Raw genomic sequence first — 21,701 nt, forward strand, 5'->3', positions numbered from 1 at the left:
GGCTCATTGGGGAATTTAAGCTTCTGACACTTCAGAGCTTCATGGCCAAACAGGAAACACAGAGATTCATCTTTTACTGATCGTCTTCTTTTGCTTCCTGTTTCATTTCCTAGATAGAAACTCAGATATCCAAGATCTTTTTCTCAAAATCAGACATTTTCAAACACAAATCTGCATTTAACTGATTTATTAAACACTTGACTTTGACTAGGCCAATTGAGAAAAAAACAATAAATCAATTAATCACATGATAAATTAAAACTAGATCAATCATTTCATTTTTCTATGTAAAACAGGTGATAAAGTCTTCATTCTGATGTTTTGGTCTCAACCAGACATTTTTTATTCACAGAGATTTCATCATTATTATTATTATTATTATTATTATTATTATTATTATTGTTGTTATTATTATTATTGTTATTATTATTATTTTATTTTAGATATTTACATATTTTTAAGGACGTGTGTTTACAGAGACTTCAGATTTTATTTGTTGTTTCTGCTGTTTTGTTCATTTATTTTGGATATTTAAAACGTCTTAAATTTCCATTAGATTTTAAAGTTTATTGATCAGAATGTGTTCTTGCATTATTATGTTATTACTATTATATTACTGGAAAATGGTCTCAAAACAACAATATTATCGTTTATCACAATAACTTCAGAGACGATTCATCGTCCAGCTAAACGTGATACTGTGACAAACCTGGATCTGAGAAAAGGGAAGAAAATCAAATGTAACATTTTAACAGAAAATGTTTTACAGTTATTCTCTCAAAAATTATTATTTGTTTCACTAAATATTACAGTGATTCAATTTCAGCAGGTGAAAAACTAAACGATTCACAGGTTTCAGGTTTCTGCTGCTGGTTCAGTTAAATGAACCGGATCAGAACCATGAACCCAGATCAGGTTCTATCGCTGAGCCTCGTTTTCCTGAGACAAAGTTTCCATGTTCAGGTGTCAGAATGTGTTTAATTTATAAATAAATCCATGAATCTGAGGGATGTGAGGCTGGTTCTGTTTTATAAAGACTAAAGTTCACAACCTGAAGTTATGACAGAAACACGCTGCTGCCCTCTGCTGGGAAACTGAGGAAATTACCAGATGCTTTCAAAGATCGTTTTATTATTTTAAAGTTTTTAAAAAGGTCAGAAAAACGAGGATGAGAGGAAACTTGTTCACACCCAGCAGAAGGAAAAGTTAGAAGAGCTGTGAACATTTTGGGTAAAACAAACTGAATCCAAGAAATGAATGGAGGCTGGGTTTATTAAATCACTTTAACTTTATACATAAATGTTTAAATGTCATATTATAAAGACTTTTTCAGCATTTACAGCAGCAGGTGGGGAAACTACAAGAGTTTTGATAATTTTTTACACCCAGTCATAAAAACTCTGCATGAAGCTGAAGCCTCTTTGCAGAGTCCTGATCTAAACGCCTCAGAATAAATAATTACACAAATAAAATAAACAGATAAAAAATATTGGCTGAGTGCAAATGAAGAAACCAGAGAGAAACAAAGGAAACCAGTGGCTTCAGTACTGAGGAGGAAACAGAAACCAGGTGAGTCTGATCAGGTAAAGCAGCTGTGGGAAAGAAATGAGCAAGAAATTATGGGAAGTTATAAATAAACAGTGAAAGACCAGAAATAAAGTCAAAGGGTTTAAAACCAAAAGGCCTGAAACCAGCATGAAGTTTGAAGTAAATACACAGAAAGCTGGAGGAGAAAGAAAATAATAAGAATCTAAACACAAAACAACAACATTAATGCATTTAATGCAACTTTAACAACAAATAAAGTCTTTCAATAATCCAGCAGCTGTTACTTTAATCACATTCACAGAATAGAGTTTTCTGTTTAACCAGGTTTTTATTAACCAGCTGCTGCTGCTGCCTGAGTCCTGACCAGAACCAGGAACATGGATTAGTTCACAGCAGCTGCAGTGGCTTCTGGGTAACAGGCTGTTTGGATCCTGGGTTGGTTGCAGGTTTGTTTATCATCCTGTTACTTTGATTAGACCAGTTTAGTTTCTGTTTTACTTTAGCAGTCATTCTAGTTTTGTTCATTTCTTCTCTAGTTTAACTATGTTCTAGTTTTTATTTAGTTTTAGACTCGTTTCATATCTGGTCGTCTCCACTGTTCATTTAGAAACTGTAATTTTATACAATTTAAAAATTAATTCATGTAGGTTGAAACAAAACAACAGTCTTATTTTCATTGCTTATAAACTTTATTAATGTAAACATATACATATAATGGCTCACAATGATTCATCTGGATGTGAATAAACTTTAAATTAGATGATTGTTAATAAAACGTCGTGTTCTTGATAAAACATTACATACTGAACGTCAGGCAGACATATGGCTGACATGCAGCAGGTTAGTGTGGAGAAATGATGATGCAGTTTAAAATCAGTTTTATTTGTTTTTGATACGTCAGATAAATTTATCTTTTTTTTTATTCTGCAGGAAGAAACAAAAATATGATTTTATCTTTTCTAACAAATTAATAAAAGCATCAAATGACAGTTTAAAAACACAGAAATGGTTGAAAAATTTATGAAATCAAATCTGATTTAATAAGTTTGGAGTTTTTTTATAATATAGACAGAAAAGTTTACAAACTACTAGAAAGCACAACAGGCTAACAAACTGACTCAGCAGTTAGTTAGTTAGTTAGTTAGTTAGTTAGTTAGTTAGTTAGTTGGTTAGTTGGTTAGTTAGTTAGTTATCCTCCAGTACCAGTTACTGCTGCTAAAAGCCTCCATGTTGTTCTGGTTCATTTCTACAAGCAGCTTTTCTCCCATTTGTCTCTAATTGTGATGTTTGCATTAATTTTAAAACGATTTAGGAGATTAATTAAGTTCAGTGCACAACAAGTAAATGATCACTGGTGAAAATACTTTGGTAATTATAACTTTCTGAACATATTAAACCAAAAGGCCTGAAATGTACCAGAAATATCCTGCATGAATCCAACTGGTTCCATTTATAGAGTCTGGATTGAAAAGCAGAGGTGAAGCTGGAGCTCCGTGTCAGATGCCTGGTAAAGTTTTACTAATTATACTTTAGCAGTTTTCAGTTTCCTTCCTGTGTTTAGCTTGAAAAGGCTTAAGAACGAGACAAAGGTTTACATCTTTCCACCTCGGCTCTAATTTCTCCAACCTGGACTNAAGTCAAAGGATCTACAAACCAAAAGGCCTGAAATGTACCAGAAATATCCTGCATGAATCCAACTGGTTCCATTTATAGAGTCTGGATTGAAAAGCAGAGGTGAAGCTGGAGCTCCGTGTCAGATGCCTGGTAAAGTTTTACTAATTATACTTTAGCAGTTTTCAGTTTCCTTCCTGTGTTTAGCTTGAAAAGGCTTAAGAACGAGACAAAGGTTTACATCTTTCCACCTCGGCTCTAATTTCTCCAACCTGGACTCCATGTTCCAGTCATGATGACTGATCTGGTCTCTCCGTCTTCATAGGTCCGGTTCAGGCGGGCGGTGAAGCGAATCTCCATACTGTACTGATAACCAACCATCTTTAGTGCAGCTGTGGTTTGGAGGTACGGTAAGCTGTAACGTCACAGAGTTACAGCGAACCGTTCACGGTCAGTGATTTCCTCGTTCAGAAATCAATGACTGGGTCCAAGACGGTTTCTGATGGAGCCGTGTTGCTGCCGCCTCCTCAGGAAGAAAGTAAATATATCACCATCATCCTCTGACGCTTGAATCTGTTTAGGTCCCATTCACGTACGATTCCACTTTCAGTTCTGATGTTTGTTTGCTTTGTTTCTTTTTTAAATCAAATTTGAATCAAAGGATCAACATAGAAAATAAAAATATTTGTAAACACTCAGTTGGATTTATTAAAGTTCCTGCACATGCAGATGGAAATATGAGGAACACAAATTACATTAAAAACAAGACAGATAATAAAAAATAATCAGCACATAAAAACATTTTAATGCATATTTAAACCAAATTAACTTTAAATAAGTGATAAATTCTATATTTATATTATTTATATACTATATTATTTAAAGGAACCAACAGTTTCTGAACGTCTCAGGTTTTCAGGGAGTTTATTTCAGATCTGAGGAGCAGAGAGACTAAATGGTTCTGGTTCTGGTTCTGGAGTCAGTGGGTCTGTCTGAGGGTTTACCTGGTTCCTACCTGGAATTAAATCCAAAACCTTTCAGGACTTTATGGGTAGAAATATATAAAATATGAGACGGTTTAATATGAAGCTCTATTCTACCTGTTCAGGTAGAGGAAAGTAACTAACCGTTCAGAGAGAGTCCGCCAGAGGGCGCTGCTCGCCTGCACTGCTTTAAATGAGACGTTTAAAATGCGACCTGAGCCAAACAGCTCAGAATAAACTAACAGGAAGTAAAAACTAACAAATAAAACTTGCTTTAACTAAAAATGAAGATAAAACTTTATGTTTAGATGTGAAAAATAATCAAGTTTTATTCTGAATTTTCTGTTGATTTTCAGATATTTCTCAGATTTTTTTTTTAAGCCTGTAAAAAAATAATTTTCCAGATTAAACTTTATGTTTGAGTTGATTTCCAGCCGCTGGTTCTGGTTTTGTTTTCACCGTTTATGACGAAACGAAAGTGAAAGAAACCCGAAGCCGAACCTCCTCCTGCTGCTGCGGCGGCGGTTCCGTCAGTTCGAGTCTGGACCTGAACCATGGAGGAGTCCGAGTGTCCCGCCGTGACCGTGGAGGGCGACTGGAGCCCGGCCCAGAGCAAAACCGTCCGGAACAAACTGCAGCTTTACTTCCAGAGCAAGAAGAAGTCCAGCGGAGGAGACTGCCGGGTGGAGGTGGAGGAGGAGGCCGCCAGAGCCGCCGTCTTCTTCCGAGCGGAGGAGGGTGAGTGTCCGCGGCTCCGGAGGTCCTGGTTCTGCTCCGAACCGGGACTTAAAGGTCCAGTTCAGCCAGGGAGGAAATGTTCACTGACTTAAAGAAAGTCCTGAAGGAAAACCAGGAGCTGTTTGACTTTCTCAGCCCGAAACTTTCCTTCAAAAATGGCGTCTAAATGTTTAAAGTTATTAATTATGATCATAAACATCCTGCTGGTTAATAAACAACCTGACACGGCAGCTGAGCTCCCAGCATGCACCTGGGCTGCTCCTTCATCCTGGAGGCCATGAGTCACCAGTCAGCTGATGTGGTCCGAGTCTGACCTCATGACATGAGGCCGGGGTTAAAGGTCAGACTGACCTCATGACCTGAGGCCGGGGTTAAAGGTCAGACTGACATGAGGCCGGGGTTAAAGGTCAGACTGACCTGATGCCGGGGTTAAAGGTCAGGATCAGAGCTGAGATGACCTGGTCCAGCAGTGACCTGGAGACAGAACCAGGCCGTTACTGGGAGTTCTGCTGGTTAAACTGGGCTGGACTGGACTCAGAGTGACTTGATGCTTCGTGTGTTTGCAGTCAGAGGTCAAGTCCTGGATAAGAAGGATCATGAAATCAAGGTGGACGGTAAATCTGTGCGGCTGCGGCTCAGTTCTGGACCTGCTCAGGTAAAACCTGCCGTCTGGGTGAAGATAGACGATCTGCAGCTTTCAGAGTCGGGATGTTCTGGTGGTTAATGGATTCATTCAGGTCAAAGTTCAGCCAGGAAACGTCTGAAAGTAACAGATTATTGTAAAGAAGCTGCTTCAGTGTTTCCTCATTTTGACCCTCAGGATTATAAATCATTTCGTTGTTAGTTGGTAAACATGAGTCCAGTTATAGAAGAACTTCAGTTTATCGGTTCTGATCCGATGCAGCTGAACATCAGAACCAGTGGATCTTCCCGTCTCAGATGATTTTCTCTCTTTTCTCCTCAGGTCCAGACGACCAGCAGCACCGACGGCTCAGGTAAACGTCTCTGTTCTGGTCCAGACCCGGGTTCTGCTGCTGGACTCTGGGTTTGACCCGGTTCTGTTTAATCTGTTTTCACTTAGTGAGATTCTGTAAAATACTCAGACGTTAACGTTTAAACAAACAACCAAACGTTTCTGAGCAAACATGAGGCGACAGTGGAGAGAAACAGGAAGGAACCGCCTGCAGAACCAGAACCAGGCGGAACAGAACCGCGTCTCCGTCTGAAAACTGTCTGGACTGAATCTTTGGTTTTACTCAGAAATGCTGTCAGTTCATGAAGCCGGCAGTAAATGGACCCGCAGCTCTAACAGAACTTTGTGTTTAGAAAGAGAAAATAAGGTTTTGCAGCAGAATGCACCAAATAATTATACAAATTATATTTGGTTCAGATCCAGCTGCAGATTCCAACAACCAGAGATCAGAACCAGAGGAAGGAGCTTCTGCAGGAAACCAGAGAGGTAAAAACACCAGAGACCAGAACAGAAACATGAAAACGATTCAAACCTTCAGAGGTTTTTACCAAAACGAGACAAACGTACAGATTCTGGTTGTTCTGACGTTAAGACAGAATCCCCTTCGGTCATCTCACGTTTCATCGCTTCCTCATGAAACGAAGGGAGGAAAAACAAATGTTTCTGTTAAACCTACAAAGTTTTTTTCCTGTCAGGTTCTGGGTCGGATCCGGTCGTTGCCGTGGTTCTGGAGAACGTCTCAGAGAACCTGAACAAGGATTATCTGCAGATGCTGGTGGAAACCGTCTCTGGTCTGGATGAGAACGACTTCAGTCTGGAGATGATCTGGGAATCCAACCTGGCCGTGGTGAACTTCAGCGCCCCCACAGGTAGGAACCGGAACCAGAACCAGAACCAGAACCAGAACCGGCTGACAGAGCCGGACTGGTTCCCTCTGAACACACTGTTCTTCAGACATGTTATATTACATCTAAAACATTGACATAAATGATCAATCAGGAAGTGAAACGTCATTTTATAGATTCAGAATAAAATATTTAAGGTTTTATGTTTTACATTTTTAATGATTCTGATTTTCAAGAAAAAAAATCTAAAATTCAGTATGTGAGAAAATTAGAAATCACATCAGATCAATAAAAATGATGTTTTAAGCACAAATATCAGAGTTCAAATATTTTAAAGTTTCATATCTTCATTTTCCAGAATCTCAGTGGAGAAAGTTAAACTGGGATAGTAAAGAATAAAACTGTGCAGCTTTTATGATGCTCTTTCTTACTGCCTCCCTCCATAAACTGTAAACTGTTCATCAGATGTGGAAAAGTTCATAACTGCGAGTCAGAAAAACTCCAAGATGAAGAAACACGGACTGACGGCTCGGCCACTAGGGGCAGCAAAGAGCGTCCGCATGGAGAGTCTTCCTCCGACTGTCCTCAAAGGTAAACATTTCAAAATATGTTTGATTTGAATAAATACTCTTACAGTTGTAATATTTATGCTTTTTTGTTTTATCTCTTTGATTTTTGGAACAATGAGAGACACTCAGGTCTCATTTTTATCAATGGAATTAATTTTCTTAACCTAAATTACATGGAAGGTTTTGTTATTAAAATGATCATTGATATTTTTACGTTTTGTGTCGGATTGTTGTGTGACTTGTCCCTGACTGGTTCCAGACATGATTGAGTTGTGGTTTGAGAAGAACTGGGAACTTCCTGAGGACGTGGTGATGATCCCAGAGGAGCAGGCGGCCGTCGTCTCCTTCAGGGACCCAAAAGGTTTCACTCCTTTTCTCTGGTTCTTCATCCAGAAAGTCCTGCAGTGACAGGAGACTAGCTGTGAATAATAGGAGTTAAAATAAAACTAGCATTTCACCACCATTGGACTCTCACTCTGGGTTTAACCCAGTACGATGTTCTGGGTTAACCCCGGACTTCGTACTGGTGAGTCTGGTTGTGATGCTCTTTGGTCCGTAGTCACAGCGGACTGTGGTGTGAAGCCAGTAGCTCCGCCCTAACCGCACAGCGCCACTGGACGTAGAGCTGCAGGTCGCACCCAGAGCCGCGTTTACAGTGGAACCGGACCAAACCGCATCCAGAACCGGGCCGAACCGCATCCAGAACCGAGCCGAACCGCTCAGGGTGAACAATGGGATTTAAAAGCTAAAGCAGCAGCAGCAGAGACCTGCAGTCTGACCCAACGTTTGGTCAGGATTAACAGACTGAAGGACTCAGTTCCTCTGGTTGCATCAAAACAGCTTTTATTTTGAAAACCCACCCAGATTTAGATGTAACATGATTATCTGCTGAATTCAGCCTTTCACCGCCTCTCTGTGTTCTTGGTGTCTTGCTGCAGTTGTTCAGAGCATCTGCGTTAAAGAAGACCATGAGATGCGCTCCATCCCTGTCAAGCTGTACGCGTTCTACGGGTCTCTGGGAACCGCCCTGTACGGCCAGGCGCGGCCGGCCTGGAAGATGCCGGAGCCCGTCACCGAGAAGGTTCTGAAAGTGATATGGAAATTCCTCCTATTCAAGAAAATGCTGAAAAGCATCAACGATCAGATGCGGCCGCATTTCTGCGGCGTCGATTTGGACCAGCCCGAGGTGAAACTCAGCCCCCTGCCGAGTTTTCTGAGGCAGAAAAGTCTGACTGCGAAAGACGTAGACAGCTGGGCGGAGGCGGCGAAGGACGCCTTCTGCAAACTCATGGCCCAGTACTCGGCCTTCGAATGCGACGCGAACACAGAGGCATGGAGAGCTGCTGAGAAGGAAGTCCGCTCGGTGGTGAAGGAAGACGCCTTAGTGGAGTTCGATCCATCCAGAGACGTGGTGACGGTCGCCGGCAGAGCTGACGATATAAAGAAAATCCGAGCTGCTGTAGAAAACATCCTTCTTAAGTTAATGAGTCACTTTGAACGGCAGACCAAAGGCGTGACTGAGCGCCTGGACTTTTCTCCTGCGTATTTCCACATCCTGACGGAGGAAGGGCTGCAGAAAGCTGCCTCTGACGTTTCCCCTGAGCTGAAGCTCTCGTTCAACGAAGCCACTGGGAGGTTGACCATTGCGGGACTCCCTGCTGAAGTTTACCAGATCAAATCCTGGATCCTAGAGAAAAATCTGAACATGAAGAAGAAAGATCTAAATGTCCCTGCAGGTCTTCTGGAATACCTCCGGCAGGTGAATCCCATGGACATGTCAAAGAGCCTGTTCACGTCGCAAGGCATCAGCGCCATCTACTGCGCAGAAACCAGAGGCGTCTTCTTGCTGGGGAGCTCTGACAGAGCCCTGGCCGACGCTGAGAGTAAGATGAAGAAAGATCTGTTGGTGCAGAGTCTGGATGTGAAAGATCAGGAAGTTTTGAACCGTCAGAACTGGAAAGAGCTGAGAGGGGAACTGTTGGACACCTACAACTCCGCCAGCAACAAAACGGTCATCATTTTGATCCACCCAGAGAGAAGAGACAAAGTAACGGTCGCCGGCTTTTGCAATCCTGTCAAAGAGGTGAGCGCCAGTCTGAGGGAGTTCATCCAGAACTACTCACAGGTTCAGGAGGTTCTTCGGGTCGAGTCCTGTGCCGTAGCTCAGTTCATTCAGAAGAACAGACGCGAAGATTGGTCCAGAGTCGCCAGCGACAACAAGGTGTCTGTGACCTTTGATCCAGAAAGACCAAAGATCGTCATCAGCGGGGCTCGACTTCATGCCCACAAAGCCAGATCCATCCTCCAACAGCTGACCTCTGCTCTCTTTGCCGACACCTTAACTGTGGACAAACCTGGAGCAAAGAAGTACTTCCTGACCCAAGGAAGCATGTTCCTGCCTCCAGTGATGTCAGAGTTCAGCTGTGTGGTGATGCTTCAGCCAGAGATCCAAGACGATGAAGAGGAGGAGGAAGGGAGCGTTGAAGACGAGTGTTACTGCAAGGTGCACACGGCCGGCGGGGTTCTGGTTTCTGTCAGCAGGGCGGATATCTGCAGCTTTAAGGTCGACGCTGTGGTCAACGCAGCCAACGAAGACCTGCAGCACATCGGCGGTTTGGCGTTGGCGCTGCTGAGAGCCGCCGGACCAAACCTGCAGAAGATCAGCAACGACCATGTAGCCAAACACGGGAAGGTCCGCCCAGGAGAGGCCATCGTGACAGATGGATGCAATCTGCCCTGCAAATACGTCGTGCATGCCGTCGGGCCGCGCTACTCTGACTTTGACAGGAAGACGTCAATATCTCGTCTTAAACGTGCAGTTGGAGAGAGTTTGAGGCAAGCTGAGCAGGTCAGCTGCTCCACCGTAGCGATGCCGGCAATCAGCTCTGGTGTGTTCGGTTTTCCGGTGGATCTCTGCACCGAGACCATCGCCGAGGCCGTGCGGGAATACTGCGACAATCCCGGCGCTCCGGGATGCTTAACCGAGATTCACCTGGTGGACAACAATGACGCCACCGTCAGGGTGATGGCAGCAGCCGTCAGCAGGGAGTTCAGCGACCTGGAGCCCATCATGACGGTTCCACCGCCGGCCGGCGGGAAACAGAGGGGAGCAGCAGGGTGAGTTTAACCAGAATCCACCGCAGAACCACAACGGACAGACAGTTTCCTTCTGTCGTCACATCCTGTTCACGTGGAGCTGAGTTTGTTAAAAACAACTTTTGACATTAATTTATATTGTGAGTGAAGAGCAGAAGTGAAATATGGAGGTCTGAGGAACTTCATCCGATTCTGATTTAAAAACTAGTTTCCTCTGTTTTGGGTCAGTCGTCAGCCTGGCGTTGCTTCAGCCGTCCTCAGGAGATTTTCTAAACCAGACAAGAGACTGAACCTGTTGTGTGAATGTGTTACTGTGATTGGATGAATGTGGCTCTACTGTTAAAACTATACTGATGTTATCGCCCCCTGCTGGCACATGGCAGGTATCACATCCGTGTTGAACCCAGTGAGCTTCAGATTCACTGGCAGAAATGAAACTGAGCGACTTTCTCACTAAACGCGTTGCAGAGTCAGGAGGAATGTTGTTAAACCACCAGAGTTATGAACAGAGTTCAGTGTTTGGGTCTGGTGATCAGAGGGCAAAGGTCATCAGAGCAGCTTTTATCTAATCTTTATGTTCTAATCAGTCAGAAACCAGGAAAGATGTGGATCCAAAGGTCAGGAATCAGGACTGACGTTCAGTTTCACGGTTAAATGATGGAGGAGGAATGAAACATTTCTGGAGAACCCAGAACCTCTGGGGAACCTCAGGAGAACCCAGAGAACCGCAGCAGCAGCACAGGGAGAAAGTCTGAAGAACCCAGAACCTTCTTACTGCCAGGCAGATAAAAACAGCAGGAGAAAATATTCCTTTGAGTCAGAGACAACAGGTTTACCTTATATTTGTATTTCTTTTTATCGCTGGAGCGTAAAAACAGGGACCAGCAGAATGTTTGGGTTCTTCAGGTCAAACTGAACCAAAATGTCAGATGTTTTACTTGGAGCCTAAACATCTGGAGGAACTAATTTATGATTTAAACCAGGGGGTCCAAAGCGTGGCCCGGGGGCCGTATGTGGCCCGGAAGCCGTGTGTGGCCCAGGGGCCGTGCGTGGCCCGGGGGCCCTGTGTGGCCCAGGGGCCTTGCGTGGCCCAGGGGCCGTGCGTGGCCCGGGGGCCCTGTGTGGCCTGCGGGCCTTATGTGGCCCAGGGGCCCTGTGTGGCCTGGGGGCCTTGTGTGGCCCGGGGGCCTTGTGTGGCCCAGGGGCCCTGTGTGGCCCGGGGGCCCTGTTTGGCCCGGGGGCCCTGTGTGGCCCAGGGGCTGTGCGTGGCCCGGGGGCCGTGCGTGGCCCAGGGGCCCTGTATGGCCCTTGGACTGTTTTTTTGTCCCTCAGCTGCAGTTCAAACTGATACAAATTAGTTTCAGTGGAAAATGTTAAGCATGAAACAAAGTTTTCATATTTTTATAACCAACCTCTCATAATAACTAGAACCAAGTTTATCCAGAGACTTTTACTGAAAAACCGACTTTTAATTTACTAAACTTTGATAAATAAAGCAAACATTTTGAAAGTGGACTGATATGACTAATATGTCCAAAACAGTTTGAAAACTTTTAATACAGTAAACATGCAAAATCATTTCTACATTTTGAATCTATGATGATAATAATAATAAGAATAAAGCAAAGTAAAATTGGATGACTGCTTGCTTGAGTTTTGTTGTTTTATTTTGACTGCATAATTTCTGTGACTAAATGTTTGAGTTGATTTAAACCAGAACCAGATGTTAGTTTCTAACAGCTGGAGGAAATCCAGAGACCCAGAATGACCTCTGCTCTTTCCACCAGCGGTCAGCAGAGAGGACGAGGCAAAGGCTCCTGGTCCGGAGGAGGAAGAGGAGGGAGAGGAGGAAGAGGCGGAGGCAGAGGAGCAGAAGGAGGGAGGGGAGGAAGAAGAGAAAATGGAAGAGGAAGAGGAGGAGGAGGTTACCAGGGCGATCATCAGCCAGGCAGTTCGAGCCCCAGAGGGCAGAATCGACATGGAGAGCAGGGAGGGTAAGTCCAGTCCAAGTTCAGGCTTGTTTTTAACAAATTAAGTAATAATGAACATTTAAAGATGTGAGATTAAATCTAATTCCCATCTCCAGTCCCATTCTATTGTCATAGATCTGCTTTTTGTCTAAAAACCAGTTTTGTGCTGATTTCAGGTCTGGCAGGTTGGAGCAGATCACACCTGCAGGTCTGAAGATCGCTCTCTGCACAGGAAACATTCAGGACCAGCAGGTGAGGCGTTCAGGAACGTCTGGAAATATTAATTCATTATTAAGGATTTATTGACGTAAAACAAACTAATTACAAAATTACTTGTGAGTTAATTTTGTCTTATTTAAAGCGTACAGAGATATTTTACTAGAAACTGGATCAAAAATACTTGGTAAGATTTAGTTTTTGCAGTGTCCAGATCTTCAGCTAGATTTTGTCTTTTTGTTTACATCTTAATAAATATTTGAAGTATCAGAAACACAGAGGAGGAAATGCTAATTATGCTTTTAAGTTTAAGACGGAGAAAAAATGTGTCAGAACATAAATTACAGAAATTTGATGCTCAGTTTTACTTTCCAACAGCGCCCCCTGCAGCTCAGACATGAACATTGCATGGGATTGTTGTTCATCACTCTTCTTTAAAGCTGAATCTTTTATTCTCCTCATCTTGTTTTAAAGTTTGATTCCTGCACAAAACTTTCAGTTTTCAGCCTTTTTAGTGAATTTATTCTCAGATCCTCATTTTGATGTCAGATTGACGCTGAAGTCGGGTCCCAGCCGGTGTTCAGTGTGTTTATACTGGAGGTTGTGGCGCTCAGCTGTTGTTAGAGCTGTTCTGATCTCGGTCCGCAGACGGACGGCATCGTCAACACGGTGGCAGACAACATGAACCTGAGCCAGGGCGCCGTGTCCAAAGCCATCCTGGAGGCGGCGGGTGAGAACCTGCAGCTGGCCGTCCTGACCCAGGCCGGCGTGTCGGCGCTGCAGTTCGGAGACGTGGTCGTCACTGACGCTTACAACCTGATGTGTCAGAAAGTCTTCCATGCTGTTTGCCCAAGCTGGGACAACGGCGGCGGTGAGGCGGAGAAGGTCAGAGGTCATTCAGGTCGTTTTATTTCCAGGCCGTTCGTTTAGTTGAACATTTTATTAAGTGTTAGTTATTATCCCACAGCAGAATGCGCTGAACGTTTGAACATCAGGTCTTTCTGTCCTTTCTGAAAGTAAAATCACCTCTGACTGTGTGTGTCGGCTGCTCTGACCAGGGGTTGGCAGACATCATCACTTCCTGTCTGAAGGAGGCTGAGAAGCTCCGGCTGACCTCTCTGTCCTTCCCGGCCATCGGAACCGGGAACCTGAGCTTCCCCAGGCAGCTGGTGGCCAGAGTCCTGCTGAGGCAGATCCACCTGTTCAGCCACCGGGTGTCGCCCCGCCACCTGAAGGAAGTGGTCATCGTGGTTCACCACAGCGACCGCCAAACCACCGATGTGAGACGACCTTTCTGCTGCGCTGCTTCAGGAAAAACTGCTGCAAAAACTCAACATGTGGTTGTTTTCAGTGTTTCACCAGAGAGTTCAGTGGTCAGACGGGGAGCGTCCAGCATGGAGGAGGCGGTTCTGACAGGAACTCGTCTGCCGATCGGACGCAGCTCAGCCAGCCACAGCACAACTCCAGTAGGAAAACATTTACAGCTTCTTGTCTTCAGAGCTTCTCAGATCATATTCATACTTTGCTTATTATGGGCTGGACTGCAGCTGCACACAGAACCTCCATTAAAACGTTTAAATCCTGAATCGGTTCTTTGTGTCTCCGTTTGTCTCAGCGTCCTTCAGCCCGGTCTTGTCCCCGTCCCTCGGCGTCTACCGGATGCAGATGGGTCAACTCACACTGGAGGTGTCATCAGGAGACATCACCAAGGAGACCTGTGATGTCATCATCAACTCATCCAATCAGAACTTCAACCTTCAAGCAGGTGATGGATGGTCGCTGGTCGTCTTCCTCTCCTCTCTGTTGAAAGCAGAACATCAATGTTTGTTTGTTTGAGGACGGTTTAATTACATTACCAAGGGACATAAGACACAAAATTAAATTACACACAAAATGCTAATTAAAATATACAAGTTATAACATTTTACAAACATTATCAAAGGGCATTACCACACAATTTCAGCAATATCAAAACTAAATAAAAAACAAAGATAAATAAATCAAACGATGAACTTTGAATATAAATTTAGCCATTTCATCAATTCAATCTTAATTTATTCTCTATTTCAGATTTTTAAAGGTTCTTTTAAAAGTTACATGATTGAGAATCGGTGTAATGCAGAAGGCAACATATCCCAGAAATGAGTTGCTCTGTATGCAGCTGTTTTATTGACGGCATTGGATTGACTGAGAGCTGATATAAAAGTGATAATTATGGTTCATCTAGTAATAAAAATGTCTGTTGTAATAACTGGGAGAAAAGGCTGAACGGTTTATGTTATTTAATTTTCTAACCGTTTCAGTCATTCACTCACTTCATGATTCTGTCCATCCGACAGCAAAATGTTTCTGTTTCAGGCAAAGCGACACTCAGTTTGGCTCTAATCCGGTTTGCTCACACTAGTTAATAATAAAAATACATTTTATTTCAAAGGCGCCTTTCTGGCACTCAAGGACACTGTACAAGAGTAAAAAATAGTGACAGAAACAAATAAAATATAACAATTAAAAATAGATAGAAATAAATAAATAGCTGACCTCAGTTTGACTTTTACTGAAAAGGTGAAAGTTTTTCACCTGATTTTTAGATTTTTTTTTAGTCTAGCATAAATATAAATGAGGGATAAATGGATGAATTCTTTATGATTGTGTAATAAAAGTATAAACATGAACAAAGAGGGCAGTGAAGAACAGCACAGCATGCAGGCAGACAGTAGGCCGTTAACCTACTGTCTGAAGTGGTGAACTCTGAACATGAACCCAGATCCAGTTCTTTTAATGGATGAAGGTTTATGGGTCCAGTTCTGGTTTCTGGTTTCATTTCTGCTGAAATTTCTCTGTTCTTATCTGGTTAAAGTTCAGATTGTCTTTATGATCCCAGCTCAGTCATTTAAATCCCATCTGTCAGTGATAACCAGACATCCTGCCTCTGTTTTCCAGGCCTTCTGCCACACCTGGTTTCTGTTTCTGTGGAGTTTTAAAGTGATTCATAGAGCTCTGATAGGTCCGGTTTAGTTGGGTTGAGGTTGGTCGCTTTTCTTCAGCTCAGCTCAAACTGAGAAAAACTGAAAGTGTAAAAAATCGCATCACAAGGAATAAAAGAAGATCTGGAAAACGGGAAGTGATGGAAAAAATGAAGTTGATTGGATAAAACAGGATGAAACTCAGCAGCAGGACGTTCACTGATCCAGTGTTTTCTTTATTTTTCAGGAGTTTCCAAGGCGATCTTGGACAACGCTGGTCCAACGGTCCTGTTGGAGTGTGCACAGATTGGTGAGTTTCTCATTTCAAGTTATTTAAAAACATTGTTATTGTTTTGTGTCATTTTGACAACAACCTGCACGTCTGCAACAGAATTTAAAGATGAAATCTTTAAGTGTTTAAAAAGTGGTAAAATCAACTTTAATTTTCCTTTTCAGAGGAGTTGTATTTATTTATTCAACATAATTTAACAAATTATTTTGACAAAATTAGAAGCCAGAAGGTTAAGCTTTAATATTCTGGAATAAATTAAAGATTCTGAAAATAAGCTTTATATAAGATGCATTAAAAAATTGCCCTCAATTTATTTATTTATGTTGGCCTAAGCTTTAAAAGTAAAGAAAAAATATTTAGGTCACTGATGAAAAGGGGATTTTACCTCAGCTCTTTAATTTTTACCTTCCTTTATCTGTGTGCGCAGGTGGTTTGGCAAACATTTAGCATATTTCAAGAATTTCTTTTTTAAAAATATTAAAAGTAACCACGTATTAGCTGTCAGAGATGTATATAAGATCTTTCCAAACTGTGTGAATGAACATGTTTCCTCTGTGCAGTGAAATCTCCGGGCTACATGCCTTGTTCCATGATCATGACCTCAGGCGGTCAGCTTCCCTCCAGCAACATCATCCACATCATTGGCCAGAATGATGCTGCTAAGATCAAGGAAATGGTTCAGGGGGTCCTGAAGCTCTGCGAGGAGAACAAGTTCAGATCAGTCGCCTTCCCAGCTCTGGGAACAGGTCTGTGCTGGGAACAAGCATTTTTGATTAGTATATTTTTTCTTTCTGATTGTTTTTGACTTTTTACCACCAGATTCAGATTATTTTGCTGCCATTTTAGCTGCATAAAAACTAGCTTGGCATAAATCATAAACTGCATCAACTCTTTGAATAGTAGAGTCTTAGAAAACTATAGATTTTAGCACATAACCTGTGTTGTTTTGTTGAACAATAAAAAACTAAAAAAAAAAAAAGGTTCTCCATCAGAGTCCTAAATATATAAATATATAAGTTAATTGTAGTGTTATTCTCCCGGACGAGCCCCCAAAAATCCAGTTGATCCAAGTTTAAGTGTAACCTATTTGACCCTCTTACTGCTGCATTGGACTTTTTAAAGTTAATATAACAGCGCAGAGGAAATAAAATCACCCAAAGTAACTTGTACACTCTGATGCTCCTGGCTAGCTCGCCACTTTTAATTTAGCATGGTTGGATTCTACATGGTGAGCGAGCCAGGAGTAGAACTGCTTTGCAGCGACCAGATGTAGGATCGACTCAGAGTCATGAACTGTTTGTTAATGACTGAAACAGATAGAAAAATAAGTTTACACTTATATTAAATACTTAGGATAGAAGATAATGTAATTTAATATAGATAAATAAAGATATCTAGTAATAATATTCAATAACTATGTACATAACATGTAAATATATTTTACATATTATTAACATATGGCAATAACACGTAACATTCAATACTAATTTTAAACAACTTCAGAATTTATGTTTGTAGTTTAAGTTCCAGTGAGGCTCAGAGGGTTGTTTGGGGAAAACCGTTCCAAAATGTCCAAATGGGAAAACTGGGATTCTTCTTTAACCATCTATGAGACTCAGAAACAAACCACAAAGTCGTTGATGTTCTTTAGTGTTTGTAGGTAGATTGCCATCAGTTGAAGAAGGTTTTTTACCTAAAAGGTCAAAAACGTATATTAATTACACATCCAAATCAATTCAATTAGCTTTAGGTTTGTAATCATTACAATAAAACATGTTTTCAATAAATGCTTTATTTTATAACATTTGACTGCATAATTCAACTAAGGCATACTCACTGCATTCCTCACAGGACTTCAGTAATTATATACACTGTATTTAAATATATTAAATACTCGTTTTTGGCTCTAAAACAAATACTTCATATTCAAACAGGTTTTATTTTCTAAACTGTCTGCAGCTATTAAGGTGTGGATATAAAGCAATAAACAATTTGAACAGATACATTCAAACTCGGTACAAGTTTTGTTACATCATATTGTTGCTTCCTCCTTTGTACATTGTTGAGCAGACTTGTTTCAGTTTTCATCCTCATCTTCATTATTTGGTTGTTCCTCACATCCCCTCCAGGTCAGGGCGGAGTCAGTCCATCGGCGGTGGCCGACGCCATGGTCGGTGCAGTGGTGGAGTTCGTGAGGAAGAAGCACCCAAAATTTGTTTGCAGCGTGAAGATCCTAATCTTTCAGACAGCCATGATCGCTGAATTTCACAACAGCATGAAAAAGAGGCAGGGAGAAGAGGTGGTGGAGAAGAGTGCCTTCAACAAATTTATGGGTATCATCCTGCTTTGAGTCATGTGAAAACATATTTACATTAACCAGAGACCATTTGTGAATAATTCTGCGAAATCTGTGACTGTTCTGTTGGAATCTAAACTAGTTACAGCTAAATGCTTCTGGTTTCTGAGTTTACAGACTAGCAGGTTTGTGTTGGATGAGTTTATGTACTTCCATTAATCTAATTAAATATCAGAACATTATGTGAGGAAAATAATTTTGCATTTGTGGATGAGGAAATGCAAAATGTTACTTAATCTTAAGCAAGCTTTAGATTTCTACAGATATATAACACAAGGTGCAGGAAAGCATAAAGATGATAAATCTGCAGAAACATTGGAAATAATGTTCAAACTTTTAGCACTTTGGCTGTTAAGCAGAAACAGTCACATATAGTGCAGTCATTTCACATGATGAAAATATATCTTGATCTGATTTCAGATTCAGTTTCTTCATTTTTTGGATTTGGAGCAGAGCAGCAAAGCACTACTGACTTTTATCTGGAGCAGCAGGAGTTTGACCCCGCTGTGTTTCAGCTGTGTGCCGACAACCAAAGGGTTCGTATGAGAATCTCTATGTGACTAACAGGAAGCTAATTAATCTCTGCAGCAGTTCATGATCAGCACATCATCATGTGCTGTGCTGAGAAGAACAAATGAGTTACCTTGCTACCAGCCGGAAGGAGACCAAAACCAATCCTCTGCTCTTGATCTTCACCGGTTTTCTATTTTTTCTTTCCACCACAGAATCTGAGCACGGCTAAGAAGAGGATCAGTGAGCTCATTCTGAACGAGCAGGCCCAGAGAACCATCAGGGACCAGTACATTAACCAGTTCACTCAGGCTGACATGGATGAGCTGAAGGCCCTGCAGAGGAATCTGACGGTGAGCATCCGCCTGGACAGAGGACAGGAAGACCAGGAACCCCGGATCCACCTGGAAGGTCTGACCAGAGACGTCCTGACAGCCGAGTCAGACATCAGGTCAGCAAACAGACGATGTGCTCCTTAAAGGTACACAGTCATTAAATTACTCTGAAGTAATTTAGAGTAATCATTTTGATGCTGCTTAGGAACATCATCCGGAAAGTGGAGAGAAGTGAGAATCTGAGGAACAAAGCCATAATGGTGAGGAAACAGGTGGAATGGAAGTTCCAGCACCACGATGGATCAATGGTGTCCTTTGACATCCACACCAACCTCCAGCTCGAAGAAGCTTTTGAGAAAAGTCAGAGGGTGAAGATCAAAATCAAAAGCGAGTCCTTCAATGCTGATCCAGTTCTTAGAAAGGCTGTTTCCACTAGTGGACGGAAGCAGATAGAGCTGATGAGAAATGACTTGAGAAGTGAGTGAATCTATGATCAGACAGGTGTCAGAGAGCTATCAATCTCTAAAACTGACAAACATTAAAAACTCTTTTTCTCTTCTTCTCGTAGCCCCTGACAATCCGCTGCCTCAGCATTGGGATGACATGAAGGGCAGCATCTTGAAGCGGGTTCCCCTGACCGCTGGGTCCCAGGAATACAACGACGTGTTGGCAGACGTTACTAAAAATGGACTTTCCTTGAACATCATCCAGGTACGTTTGTCTTCAGAACATCAGACATGCAAAGATTGACCTTTGACCATCTGGACCTCCAGAATGCAGCCCTGAAAGCAGAGAAGAAAAGGCAAAGTGCAGCTCAAACAAACCAATGAAATAAAACAAGAAGAAAACTCAGAAAATAGGAAATCATGAGGATCATTGAATAAAACACATAAGATATTATTATTTATCTCTCATTTTAGTGAAAATATTTAGATGAACTGATCAAAACTGTATAAAAATCTTTATATTTACCTATTGCATTTACTTTTAACAACAGCTTAACAATATATTAGACTTTGAATAATTATTAATAAATACCAAAGGACGTTATTTACAAAATTAGTAATTAAGATCAACAGCACCAAGTCTGGGCTCATGAAAAACATGACTGAATATATATGACTTTGGTTTACTGCGATGTCCTTCCAATGCATCAACAGCCATGGAAAAAGAGCAACTTTCTTTAAGAACAGGGTTTTTTTTAAAGCACAATGTGGTGAAACTAATTTCTCCTAGAACCGAATGCAGTGCATTCTGGGTTTCCAGAGTTTTCATATAATTCTCTGTTTTCTGTGTGCAGTTCAGTCCCTCATGGCTGAAGGCTAACATGAACATAACACACATCCTAATGAGAGATTAATACCCACTGATTTAGGATTTGATCAGAATCATGATCATGTGGTTTAAACTGTTGGCAGATTGAGCGGATCCAAAATACGACGCTGTGGCAGAGCTACCAGCTCCTGAAGAAGCAGATGGAGGTAAAGAACAACCACACCAACAATGAAAAGCTGCTCTATCACGGCACCGGGGCAAAATCCATCGACCTCATCAACTCAAAGGGCTTCAACCGGAGCTATGCGGGAATGCATGGTAAACATTGTCACGCTCTATAGTCCACGATGAAAATGTGAAAACACAAATGTTGAATAATTTTAGGCTCTGATTGGTCCTGTGAAGCACTGTCCTCCAAAACAAATGTCAACATTACATCCTTTCTTTAAATTGTACCTCAAGGTTCTGTATTTGTAACCCTTTTCTTTATACCATTGTATTTGTCTCTTGTCTCTGTATGGTTTGCTTTATTCATGCTACCTAAGCTAGTTTAGCTTTAACTTCTCTAACCATCACTGTACTCAAGTGTTATCTTTTATTTTATGCCTTTCAGAGATCAATTCATATATTTTAACCTCTAAAGATCATAACACTCGTATTTACTTCTCCATCCATGACTCATTCTATTTTATTTCCTGCAGGTGCCATGTATGGTAATGGCTCTTACTTTGCTGTGGACCCTGCGTATTCAGCTGGGGGTTATGCTAAACCGGACAATAAAGGTCACAAGCGCATGTACCAAGCCCGGGTCCTGGTTGGAGACTATACCCAGGGAAGATCTGGCATAATCGCACCCCCTGACAAATCTGGCAATGCTGCAGACCAGTTTGACAGCGTCACTGACAGACCTAATAATCCATCCATGTTTATTGTTTTCCATGACATTCAGGCATATCCAGAATACCTTATCACATTCACTTAAAGTTTTAGCTCTTTTGCAAATATTCTGATCAAATTAACCTCTGTCTGACTGTAGTTCTTCTACTGTAGATCAAAACCAAGCAACCTATTGCTATAAATTATTAAAGGAGTAGGATTCATTTTCTTCAACTCAAAATAAAGATGGAAATTGTTCATTCTTGAATCTATTTTGATATTATTTTTGGATAAAAAACAAGTTCACCCTCTATAAAAGCAGAAAATTGTGTGTTATCATGGGGCAGAAAGACACCAGCAGTGGTTCTTTTTGGTTACAAGAGTTACTTTATCTATCATCCTCAAGTTCTTCATTCTCCAGATCGGACAATCTTCCCCAAGGTTAAAGTGTGAAACTCAGAGAAATGACCACACACCCAAAAGTTAGCAGGTCAAAGGAAATTTCAAGTCTCACACTGCAATAAAACCACATCACCACAGACCAT

At 41.7% G+C, this 21,701-nt stretch overlaps 1 protein-coding gene across 1 annotated transcript; it reads left to right on the forward strand.

Annotated features, from left to right (window-relative positions):
• The first annotated feature begins 4,527 nt into the window (after positions 1–4,527).
• Positions 4,528–21,424, forward strand: LOC103470782 (poly [ADP-ribose] polymerase 14-like). Its single transcript, XM_008419449.2, has 23 exons — positions 4,528–4,880; positions 5,447–5,535; positions 5,845–5,875; positions 6,271–6,339; positions 6,549–6,722; positions 7,164–7,289; positions 7,527–7,628; positions 8,206–10,384; positions 12,151–12,357; positions 12,510–12,585; positions 13,198–13,434; positions 13,608–13,829; positions 13,901–14,015; positions 14,165–14,314; positions 15,760–15,822; positions 16,365–16,550; positions 17,934–18,137; positions 18,581–18,696; positions 18,886–19,121; positions 19,211–19,482; positions 19,574–19,716; positions 20,424–20,598; positions 20,982–21,424. Exons 1-23 carry the CDS (start codon positions 4,697–4,699, stop codon positions 21,260–21,262), a joined length of 5,637 nt encoding a protein of 1,878 aa, XP_008417671.1. The 5' UTR covers positions 4,528–4,696; the 3' UTR covers positions 21,263–21,424.
• Positions 21,425–21,701: the final 277 nt, after the last annotated feature.

This window comes from Poecilia reticulata, linkage group LG9 (genome assembly GCF_000633615.1).
Source record: "Poecilia reticulata strain Guanapo linkage group LG9, Guppy_female_1.0+MT, whole genome shotgun sequence".
Classification (NCBI taxonomy): Eukaryota; Metazoa; Chordata; class Actinopteri; order Cyprinodontiformes; family Poeciliidae; genus Poecilia; species Poecilia reticulata.

Coding starts and splice junctions, on each gene's coding strand:
- LOC103470782 (XM_008419449.2), top strand. CDS start 4,697: ATGGAGGAGTCCGAGTGTCCCGCCGTGACCGTGGAGGGCGACTGGAGC. Junction 5,876..6,270: donor CAGCAGCACCGACGGCTCAG/GTAAACGTCTCT, acceptor TATTTGGTTCAG/ATCCAGCTGCAGATTCCAAC. Junction 13,830..13,900: donor GCGACCGCCAAACCACCGAT/GTGAGACGACCT, acceptor GGTTGTTTTCAG/TGTTTCACCAGAGAGTTCAG.